Below are 12,247 nucleotides of genomic sequence, written 5' to 3' on the forward strand. Positions count from 1 at the left end.
CGACGGTATGAAACCAGATGCAAAACGAGCCGGTATTTTCCAAATATCCTTGCATAATTAAGCCTGGACTTGTTTTCACATGGACTGGACTCGGGTTTCGGTTTCTGGTGCATTTTTGATTTAAACGTGTTTGGTCTCCATTTAGTGAAGTGACTCACAGCCAGGGGCAAACTGGCATACGGGGCAACAGGGGAAATCCACAGTGGACTGCTGGCTTAGGCATTTCTTATTTTATGAATGTTTAGTTTTTAATAACCGCCCTGCACAGACGCAGGGCGAGTGCGACATCAAGTACGAAAGAGGCGACAGTTTCTGGGGCGCTGATATTTTGCTGGACCATTGTGCCCCAAACTATGCCATATCAACCTGTTAAGGATAACCTTTATTTCTATGACTCATAGCAGTTTTTCCCATTTATACCATAATGATATAAAGTATAAGTTCTAATGTTTTCCTTTTGTTAGAATAGGATAAGAAAGCTCATCGACACACATTACAAGGATAAATGGCCAAAGGTTTGTCATGAATGATCTGTGGCTGGGGCACTGGGTTTGATGGTGGAGCAGGCTGTAACTGGTTTGAATTAGAATGCAGCAGCACACTTAGATTAAGGATGGACACCAGTTACTACACAACATACCAGATAGACACCACAATGGTGACACATAGTCTACTGATAAACACTGAGGGAGGGAACATCCATTGCATCGGAGTCCCAGATATAAAACTACATGTGACCTTCTATCGGGGCTCTTCGTCATCCTCTAACAGACGGCGACAGTCTGAGACGGGAGCCTCAGCGCTGATCTCTGTAATCATTCCTCTTCCTTAATTTAGATTAAAGGAGCTGAAAGTTAGAAACTGGTTGAGATAAGTGCCAGTGTTTGTTTTAGCTCGCCAGCGCGCAGCAGAGCTGATCTGCCTGATTGGAGCACAGGAGAGGTTTGTCCGAGCTACCGCACCCTGTTGGCGGTCAGACCTCTCAAAGTTCCTCCAGTCCTTGGTCCCCAGAAGCGATCTCCACCTGTTTAGAGGTGGACAGTAATAGCTGCCTCCATGCAATGCGTTTATTGCTACGGCAGGCGCCAATTAAACATTTTTATAACAAACAAATCAGAAATCTATTTAGGACTGGCAGCAGGAGGTGATGCTGGAGAGCATCATCTCCTGCACAAGAACCATCAGGAGCCCACCAGGGGTGTGTTCTCTCCCAACTCTCCTCCCATATGACTCCCCCTAAGTGGACCCATCTGTGGAACTCCTGACATCATTAGTCTGATCCAGAACCATGACAAGTCTGCATACAGACAGAAGTGGGATTGGCTGGTCCACTGGTGCGGTCAGAACCACCTGGAGCTCAACCTGCTTAAGACCTTGGAGATAACAGTAGACTTCCAGAGAGCACCCCCTCAGTCTTCTGCACATCCACAAAACTGTACAGGTCTAAACTGTAACAAACAATTAGGTCTGCAGAGAGAATCATCAGGGCTGAGCTTACCTCCATCCATGACTTGTACAGGTCTAGGGTCAGGAAAAGGGCAGCTTACATCTCTGTTGACCCCGCACATCCTGGACACAAACTGCTAAGCCTTTCACCTTCAGGTGGCGCTACAGAGCTCTATTTGCAAAACTCATCCACCACAGAAAGTTCTTTTCCCCAGGTTGTATCTGATGAACACGAACACCCTACTCTCAGAGTAGTCAGCTGCTCTGCTCTGAAACAAAATAAGCATATTTACACTTCCACAACCTGCCTTTTTCTTTCTTTAAAACGAAAAAAATTGGCTGTAACTACACGTACAAACTGTTACTTTTAATCCTGTATTTCCTCTAAAGTTGATATACAGGTCCTTCTCAAAAAATTAGCATATTGTGATAAAGTTCATTATTTTCCATAATGTCATGATGAAAATTTAACATTCATATATTTTAGATTCATTGCACACTAACTGAAATATTTCAGGTCTTTTATTGTCTTAATACGGATGATTGTGGCATACAGCTCATGAAAACCCAAAATTCCTATCTCACAAAATTAGCATATTTCATCCGACCAATAAAAGAAAAGTGTTTTTAATACAAAAAACGTCAACCTTCAAATAATCATGTACAGTTATGCACTCAATACTTGGTCGGGAATCCTTTTGCAGAAATGACTGCTTCAATGCGGCGTGGCATGGAGGCAATCAACCTGTGGCACTGCTGAGGTCTTATGGAGGCCCAGGATGCTTCGATAGCGGCCTTTAGCTCATCCAGAGTGTTGGGTCTTGAGTCTCTCAACGTTCTCTTCACAATATCCCACAGATTCTCTATGGGGTTCAGGTCAGGAGAGTTGGCAGGCCAATTGAGCACAGTGATACCATGGTCAGTAAACCATTTACCAGTGGTTTTGGCACTGTGAGCAGGTGCCAGGTCGTGCTGAAAAATGAAATCTTCATCTCCATAAAGCTTTTCAGCAGATGGAAGCATGAAGTGCTCCAAAATCTCCTGATAGCTAGCTGCATTGACCCTGCCCTTGATAAAACACAGTGGACCAACACCAGCAGCTGACACGGCACCCCAGACCATCACTGACTGTGGGTACTTGACACTGGACTTCTGGCATTTTGGCATTTCCTTCTCCCCAGTCTTCCTCCAGACTCGGGCACCTTGATTTCCGAATGACATGCAGAATTTGCTCTCATCCGAAAAAAGTACTTTGGACCACTGAGCAACAGTCCAGTGCTGCTTCTCTGTAGCCCAGGTCAGGCGCTTCTGCCGCTGTTTCTGGTTCAAAAGTGGCTTGACCTGGGGAATGCGGCACCTGTAGCCCATTTCCTGCACACGCCTGTGCACGGTGGCTCTGGATGTTTCTACTCCAGACTCAGTCCACTGCTTCCGCAGGTCCCCCAAGGTCTGGAATCGGCCCTTCTCCACAATCTTCCTCAGGGTCCGGTCACCTCTTCTCGTTGTGCAGCGTTTTCTGCCACACTTTTTCCTTCCCACAGACTTCCCACTGAGGTGCCTTGATACAACACTCTGGGAACAGCCTATTCGTTCAGAAATGTCTTTCTGTGTCTTACCCTCTTGCTTGAGGGTGTCAATAGTGGCCTTCTGGACAGCAGTCAGGTCGGCAGTCTTACCCATGATTGGGGTTTTGAGTGATGAACCAGGGTGGGAGTTTTAAAGGCCTCAGGAATCTTTTTCAGGTGTTTAGAGTTAACTCGTTGATTCAGATGATTAGGTTCATAGCTCGTTTAGAGACCCTTTTAATGATATGCTAATTTTGTGAGATAGGAATTTTGGGTTTTCATGAGCTGTATGCTAAAATCCTCCGTATTAAGACAATAAAAGACCTGAAATATTTCAGTTAGTGTGCAATGAATCTAAAATATATGAATGTTAAATTTTCATCATGACATTATGGAAAATAATGAATTTTATCACAATATGCTAATATTTTGAGAAGGACCTGTACTTATACCTTTTGTCTGCATGCTGTGAGCGCTTGACACCGAAGTCTAATTCCTTGTTTGTGCAACAATCTTACATTAAAGCTGATTCTGAGGTGCAAGAGAAGCAAACCTGGCAACCAACCCGAACATAAGATTTTATATTAATAATTTATTTAACTAACTTTAACAAAAAAGACAATGCTTCTAAATAAATACAACTTCTCGTCTTTGTAATTTATGTCATAATTGTGTACTTTTATCTGTGAAATATGCGTCAGACATTGCTAGAAATCCATTCCGCGTTTGTTTCGCTCGGACCTTTTTTTGTGGACGGACGATACGTTAACGCTGCTAAAATCCAAACGGTTTCTGGAGCCGGACTGCAGCAAAATATGGGAGATCAGCCAGTGAGAGTGTGAGTTTGACCTCCTAGGAGGTTTATGCGATGAAATGTCACCCATGGAGGTTTTATATGATTTAAATTAGATGTGTTTTGCTCTTTATCGTGCAGTAAATAAGCTAAAGTAAGATGTGTTGCAGTAAAAGCAGTCTGGATGTTGTGTGTTCACAGCTTGGTGTGCGGGGACGTTGAAGGCAGACTGAGCTCTCTGTTCAGCAGAGTTCAGGCCATCCAGAAGAAAACCGGACAGTTTGATGTAAGTCTGGTTTTATTACCACTGTTTCTCCTCACACACTTCCTGTCAGCCTCATTAGATGTGATGTTTCCTTGCAGTTGCTGCTTTGTGTTGGAGAGTTTTTTGGAACAACACCAGAAGCTGAAGTAGAGTGGCAGCAGTACGAAACTGGAGCTAAGAAAGGTGAGAAGAAAACCCCAATAATTCCATCATGAACATGTTCAGAAAGGATTTTAGAAAGTTTTACCTGATCTTTAGTGGCTCATCCTGGACGTTTTTTGGGCAACCAAAGTGAACAGGCACCGCTGTGACCTAATAAATGAGACCATGTTGAATTAAAAACCTTTATGTGGTCCATAGTTGTAGAAATGATCTACCACCATCTGACCTAGAACCCAGAAATTCAAACTTTAATCAGGAAAAGAAATTCACCATAAAAAACTGTTTGAGCTGAAGACGAGCAATCCTAGATCATGATGCTGCTACTAACATGTTTCACTGTGAATATGAGGCTCTGAAGTGATGCACACTTATGAATTGTGGGCATTCACTTAGTCTTGGGTTTCATTAGACTGAAACACAGAATCTATCTGGATGCTGTTGAGTTCATTCAGTCAAATTAAGGAATACAAAAGTTCATTTTGTGGACTTTTTCCAGCTCCGATCCACACTTACATACTGGGGGCAGCGAGCCAGGAGACAGTGAAGAACTTCCCCAATTCTGACGGTTCTGAACTGGCTGAAAACATCACGTATTTAGGTAAGACTGCAAAGATCAGATCTGCACTTCTCTCATAAGACAAGACTGAGACTGCCAAAATCATTAATGCACTCAAAAATATTCAAATGACAAAATGAATCCCATTAACCATTATAAATATGCTTTATTTTATCCTCTGGAGATTATTAATATCAAGGGCAGAGACAACAAAAAAAATCAGTCATCCATGCAAAAATATACAAATGAAATAAAAAATCCCATTAGGAACAGCTTCATTTTATCCTCAAACATTTGCCTGGATTCAAATGTATGGCTGAAACATGCAAGCAGAAATACACAAATGAAATTCAATAGCTTGTTTTCTATCTTCTTTCACACCTGGGTGGGCTATGGAGGGCCGGGTCTGGCAAACTCAAAAATGGATCCACATATATACAAATAAAATCTTAGATACCAATTTGTTTCAAACTCATCTGCATCTGGACTGGATTAATATGGAGGGATGAAATGGCCCGAATCAATAATTCATTCAGAATTATACAATTAGTTTAAAACACGTTTTTTGAAAATATTTTTAATCCTTTGAGGTTTTTTTTTCCATTTATATTTTTTGTGTTATATTATTTTCATATAATTACTGTAAATAATGATAAAATGTATTTGAGGTTAAATTGAGTATCTAAAATTCAAAAAAAAATTCCTGCTCTGTTTTTCCAGACTTATTTATTTTCCATTTCTATCTTTTATGTTATCATATAAAATGCATTTAAACAAAATGCACAAAGATTAATTTAAAAATGTTCTGTTAAATGAAATAAAAGGAAAAATTAGTGAATAGAAATAGGGATAAATCAATATATTTAGAATTTTAAATAGAATTTATTGATAACTCTTTATTAATGAATTTTTTTTATGATTCTGTCATTTTCAGTCTGCATGTTGCCCTCTGATAAAATGTACTTTCCTAACAATAATCCCAAAATGTTGAATCTGTTTAGAGTGTTGTGGTACTTTTAAATCCTAATTGATGACTTTAAAGCTGCAACATGCGTATCTTTCTAAAGTATTAATCTAAATATCAAATAAAAGTTTAAATGTTTCAACCTTCCTCCTCAATCCGAATGAATGTGATTGTCTGAGATGTCTGAAGTAAACCTGGAAGGCGTCGTTCTGGGTTTCAGGTCGTCGTGGTGTGTTCACGGGCGCGTCAGGACTGCAGCTAGCCTACGTCAGTGGTCAGGAGGCCCTGCAGGAACCGGCCCCGGCTCACTGCTTCACCTCCAAAGACCTGTCGGCGCTCGTCACGTCGCTGACCGGCAGCTCCAAGTTCAGAGGCGTCGACATCCTGCTGACATCGCAGTGGCCTCGAGGGGTGTGGCACTATGGAAACAACCCGGTAACCCAGAGTTCTGGTGAATATAGAGACCATTTAAGTTTCAAACTGAAGTTTTTTTGAATCTGTGTCACAGGAAGTGAACACAAAGTCGTGTGGGAGTGGCTCCATTGCCAGCCTCGCTGACAAACTCAAACCACGGTACCACTTTGCTGCACTAGAGGGCGCTCACTACGAAAGGCTCCCATACAGGTACACTGCAAAGCTGAAAAAGGCTATATTTTAATTTATTAACCCCTTCCAGACAAGGTTCTGATTCTTGGCGGGCACTAAAACCGGTTCGGATGAAAAATATTTGAAAATCAAGGAAATAAGGAGCAGCTTCTGGTTTAAATCCTGACTGATGGTGACCCATTCTTGTCTTCTGATTTCTCAGAGTAAACTCAAGTAGACAATGATTTAAAGCCGTTTGCCCCTCAGATAGTCATCATTCTGCTGAGACGATTAAGTGATTTAAGATGGACTATTTCTGACTACAGATGACTGTGGAGTTTCTGGGTTCTCATTTTCTCAGGAATCATGTGGTTCTACAAGAAAACGCTCAGCACGTCAGCCGCTTCATCGCCCTGGCAGCTGTCAACAACCCCGCCAAGAAGAAGGTAAGTGTGTCCTCTGTATGTTTAAGTCAAGGCTTTTCTACATTAGCTGAATAATATTATATCTGTATAGACTGAAATCTGCTCCTTCACTTGCAGCATTCATGTCATAAATTACAGATTTCCACCCAGAGCATCTACAGAAAACCTGAACACTAACACCTTAACTACAATTTTACTTATTTATATCCCATAAGAAATAAAAAAGTAGATTTTTTTTTCCAGTTTCTTAGCATCTTAGTCCTCTTTGCAGTACCTATATGCTTTCAACATCATCCCTATGAAGAACATGGATCCGATGGAGCTGGTGAAGCAGCCACAGGATGTGACTGAAAGTCCCTACAGACGCCCAGCCAAAGACAAGACGGACACACAGAAACCAGCATTCAGCGCTGTAGAAGAAGAGGTAAAAAAACAGCTAATATCATGGATGTGCAACAAAAATCCTTAAAATATGGTTTTTATTGCAGCCAAGCAACCTTTTTATAGTGTTGTAGGGATGTGAATTAAAACCTGAAAGCTTTTATAGCATTTTTCCAATCTTCATTTCCTAAATCATCTCATTTTGACTAGTTTTATTTGTGTGAAAATTAGATTAAAGTCCAACCAAAATCTGTATTTGATCTTCTTGGACTGGGCCTGATTTTACTCTGAATGTGTTTCGCTAGTCTTTAATTTTCACGTTTTATGCTCATCTAATAAACTGCATTTCTTGGTGGAAATAGCTCCATCTACATCTATCCTGTTAAAAAAAAGCAGCATTTATGAATTTTATTTTTAATTTTCCACTTCTAGGATCATTATAAATGGCCTTTTTTTTACCCCGATGTTTGTCCAGGAGCCAGTCCACCAGTTCTTCTTTGACCTGAGCGGGAAGCGGGGGGGGGGCTCTTGGGGCCGTGGCAGGAAGAGGCCTTCGGACGGAGACGGACGAGGTCGAGACCAGTGGCGTGACGGAGATGGGCATCATCAGGGGCAGCACAAACAACCCCGCCGTCATCGTGAGTCGAAACGATGTGGAAGCTCAAAACTACCATATATGTTTGTGTTCTCATTAGGAGGAGTGGAAGAAAAACTGTGGAACATCTCATTCTGTTAATAATATGGAAGTTTTATACAACAACTTAGTCAAAAATGAGGAAGATCTTTCGCTTGGTTCCTTTATTTTGTTGCAAAAAGAATCCCAGATATAAGAGAGAGAGTGAAAATTCTCCAAGTTGACCGAAAGAACCTGCAAGAACATCTGATCCGGTTTAGAAAACAAGAATGTTAGCTGTTTTATCACCTTTATATCACTAACTGAGCTTCAGACTTGTTGGTTAAACACCTGAGTTAAAGCTGAGCATCCAGATCTTTGGCCACGGGTTGTAGAAACAAATTTAGAGATTTTACTCTAGTAAATGAGACACCGATAAACACTAAAAGCCCAAAAACGTGTCTAAGAGCCTGTAAAGGATTCCAAGCAAGCATGAACTGGGTTACTGCGTTTTAACATCAACCTTTTTTTCCTGTGTGCAGCACAGCCTACTGGTCCCTGCTGGTTTTGTCTGGCCAGTCCTCAAGTGGAGAAACATCTCGTTGTCAGCATAGGAACACACGTAGGTTCACACCCTGGGAATTTAAAAATTAACACAATATCTCCAGGGGACTTGCTGGTCTTCTAAATCCAGAAATCATGCAAGTCTTAACAGTTTAGTTCAAAGTTGTTCATACCCCCTTTCAACCTTTTTCTACCCTACCACAACCTGACTGGTGGTCTTCCTTCTAAGTAGCTTATTGTTAGCTTTCATATTACCTCAATTATTATATCCTCATTTGTAAGTCTGCATATCACCCTAAACACAAAATCCCCAACGGTGAAACATGGTGATGGCACCATCATGCTGTGGGTATCATGTTGTTCAGCAGAGACAGGGAAGCTAGTCTGAGTTAATGGGAACATGAATGAAGCTAAACATACAGCCAGAGATAGGATAGGATGGTTTAAGGCATTTTCATGTGTTAGAATGACCTAGTCAAAGTCCAGACTGGGAATTTTACCCTTTAAAAAAGGGGCAAATGGGTGAACAACACATGAAATTAAGTCTTAATTTGAAATTATGACAAGGAAAAACCCCAACACCTGTACCTTTTGAGAAACCCAGGAACATGAGGTATGGGCACCTAAGCAGACTGGGTTTTCTACTCTTTGGAGGTTTTGAGATGTTAGTGGGAATGCAGAAGATCCATGTCAGGTGGAAACAGTCCATGGAGCTGGAAGTACTGGGCAATTCAGTTTAAAATGGGGTTTCTAAACAAAAATCCAACTCAACTGCAGTTTAACAAGTCAGATTTCAGATAATCCAGATGTGCTGCCCAGTTTGAAGGGAATAAAGCTGCATCTCTGTTGGGCAGTGTTACCTGGCTCTGGCTAAAGGCCCCCTGACTCCCCGCCACGTGCTCATCCTTCCCATTGGCCACTACCAGTCTGTGGTGGAGCTGAGCTCCGAGGTGGTGGAGGAGATGGAGAAGTACAAGTCGGCCCTGAGGAACTTCTACAAGAGCAAAGGAGAACGCTGCGTTCTGTTTGAGAGGAACTACAGGAGTCAACATCTGCAGCTTCAGGTAAAACACCAACTTCTGGAGTTCTGCGTCATGCTGACCTTCTCTAAACACTGAATTATCTGTTAAAACCTGGGAGACATTACATGTAGGTTTCAGAAAATCAGCTCCTAGCTCAGAGGTTTTTACAGAACTATAGATTAACGGCAGAAAAAATAAAATAAAATAAAAACATTCTTCACAATCAAACTGAAAGTGCCCATTGAAACATTTAGGGTCTGATTTAGAATAAAAAGCAAGTTTGTATTTTATTATTAAAATGGCACATTCTCATTATCGGCATATCTTCAACAATGAGGACCCTAATTTGTGTAAACACTTTTCATCAAAATGATCTGATACCTCCTGGGATATTTTACCTCTGGCATCGTACCAGATGTTTACTTTTGTGTTTCACACCTTTGCTGTTCAGGTCGTTCCCGTTCCGCTCAACCGCTGCACCACTGAGGACATCAAGGAGGCATTTATGGTCCAGGCTCAGGAGCAAAACATGGAGCTGATGGAGATTCCTCAACACACAGACCTCAAACAGGTAAGAGCACCAGAAATCAGAGACTTAAACAAATACAAATCATACTGAATGGACATTCAGCTGAATAGTTACTGTTTTGTAATGTCTGCGTTTAGATTGCTCCCCCAGGGACTCCTTACTTCTATGTGGAGCTGGACTCTGGGGAGAAACTCTATTACCGGATACAGAAAAACTTTCCTCTGCAGTTTGGAAGGTGGGAAACAACATGTACTTAATTATAAACTAAACCTAAAATATTTCACTGTTTTACTGGTCAAACTGCAGGGGGGACTGAAAGGTTTAATCATTGTGACCATTCATCTAGCTTCTTCTTGATCTTTAATAGATTGGAGAATCATCGCTTTTATTGGATTTATTTTAAATTTCATTAGCTTATCGGTTACCAGCTGTTTGACCAATTTGACGATCTCTGAAGGTTGTGATCATCAGAAACCATCAACCACCAGCGTAAAAGGCACCTACCGTGTCTCTCACCTCTCAGAGGGCACCAGATGTGATTCCCTTGGCAACACTCTAATGCAAAGTTTCAAAAACCTGCTTTGATATCACAGAAAAGTGGCCAATATTCAACTTTTTATTCTCCTCTCTTGTTGGTGACTGAAGACGTATGACAACACATAAATGGCAAATACTTATTTCTAATGTGACAGTTTGCCATAATTAATCAAAAAAGAATAGACCAAAAGATGATCTATTATTTTAAGTGATTCCTATAAATTAAAAGACCACTGGGTCTAAATGTGACCAGTGTGCAGTCTTCCTGTCATGGCTTTCTACTGCAGAGCATTGCCAGAGAGGGCGCCAGAGAGCTTATAAGGTTTGTGACTGACACTTGGTAAATAAAACAAGCTAATCTTCCACCAAGACTGATCTAAATGCATGTATAAAAACAAGTTGATTATTCCTCAAATTGCGCAATTAAATGGTGAGCCGAGACAAAGAAGAGTAAAAAAAGATTCAGTATTGGTGGAAACAATTGTTTGTGTTTGTACGCAGGGAGGTATTAGCCAGTGAGGCGGTGCTGAACATCCCCACTCGAGCTGACTGGAAGGAGTGCAAACAGAGCCGAGAGGAAGAGGAGGAAAGCTGCAAACAGCTTAGAGACGATTTCCAGCCATATGACTTTGCCTGGGAAGATTAAAACGCACACGCTTGTTTACCTGTTGATGTGAAGACTACGGTCGACAAGATGCATTGTGGGGACCTTCAGTGTATTCTTTAACTTCTAAAATGGAGTCTGAAGCATCAGGTTTGCACAGTACTTTCATTGTGCTGGGTTGTCTTATTTAGGTTTAAGAGGACAGGTGGGGTTTGTAATCAAAGAAAAGTTCACACAATTTATTTTGTACATTTTACAGCATTTTGTGAATCACAAGTAAAACTTTTTAAATTTTTGAACTGTCAGAATCATTCACAAGTTGTTAGTGAACTTTTTTCTGGTTTTTCTTTTTTCTGTATTCAATGCAACATTAAATGTTTTTAAAAACAATGTTATCTAATTTTAAATGATAAAAACTGGTTGTCAAATTTGAAGTGATATGTTCCAAAGAAAACAAAGAACTTCTCACAGTAACAACTCCCACACTGAAGAGTGTTTCTTATCACAAGATGACTGTGCTTATGTATGGTGTGTTCACTGAAAAGATTCCAACTGGTCACCAGTCAGTGGTAATTAAGCTGTAAACTGGCCAAATATGATCATCAGCAAGTTTCTCTTTGCATCTCTACTGCTTTTGGCTTCTTTCTTGAGAAGGTCCCACTGTGCATCATCTGCTCATATCTAGTATTCTTTTGTTATACCAACCTTACACATATCCTCCTGCCTAAAGGATCCCAGTTCTACAATTTTGTCCATACCACCACTTCTCCAGGCACTTGCACCAGTTTAAACTCAAGCTATTAGTCACTCCTACCACACACCTCACCACCATCTCACTGTTCTTGTATATTTCCAACATCATCCTCCTATATACTCTTATGGGTGTAATGATGCAGGTATTCACAAGGTGCCACAATACCGAGGTTACTCTAAACTGCCAGGCAAGGACAGCATTAAAGGAAAGGTTTATGGTAACTCTGGGGGAGCTGCAGTCATCTTTAGTTCAGGTGGGAGAATCTGTTGAGAGGGCAACTATTAGTCTTGCAAGTAACTTGCACTTGCTAACTTAGAGGCCCAGTTTGGGATTTTCTATTATAAAATATAAAACTTACAGATATTTATGAAAAGAGATACACTTGAAGGTCAAGAGCAAAATATGACCTTTGGTAACGGGAAAAATCTATTTTCAAAGAATGTCACAACTGCATCAAGAACATACAACAAAAAGATTAAACA

The 12,247-nt window shown here is 40.9% G+C and overlaps 1 protein-coding gene across 1 annotated transcript; it reads left to right on the plus strand.

Annotated features, from left to right (window-relative positions):
* Positions 1–3,689: 3,689 nt before the first annotated feature.
* cwf19l1 (CWF19 like cell cycle control factor 1) lies at positions 3,690–11,401 on the plus strand. The gene is made up of 14 exons (XM_047389344.1): positions 3,690–3,849; positions 4,006–4,090; positions 4,168–4,252; positions 4,728–4,829; positions 5,972–6,186; positions 6,260–6,375; positions 6,698–6,782; positions 7,033–7,185; positions 7,618–7,780; positions 8,298–8,377; positions 9,174–9,383; positions 9,793–9,912; positions 10,008–10,105; positions 10,909–11,401. The coding sequence occupies exons 1-14, from the start codon at positions 3,704–3,706 to the stop codon at positions 11,051–11,053; spliced, it is 1,803 nt and encodes a 600-aa protein (XP_047245300.1). The 5' UTR covers positions 3,690–3,703; the 3' UTR covers positions 11,054–11,401.
* Positions 11,402–12,247: the final 846 nt, after the last annotated feature.

This window comes from Girardinichthys multiradiatus, chromosome 17 (genome assembly GCF_021462225.1).
Source record: "Girardinichthys multiradiatus isolate DD_20200921_A chromosome 17, DD_fGirMul_XY1, whole genome shotgun sequence".
NCBI lineage: Eukaryota > Metazoa > Chordata > Actinopteri > Cyprinodontiformes > Goodeidae > Girardinichthys > Girardinichthys multiradiatus.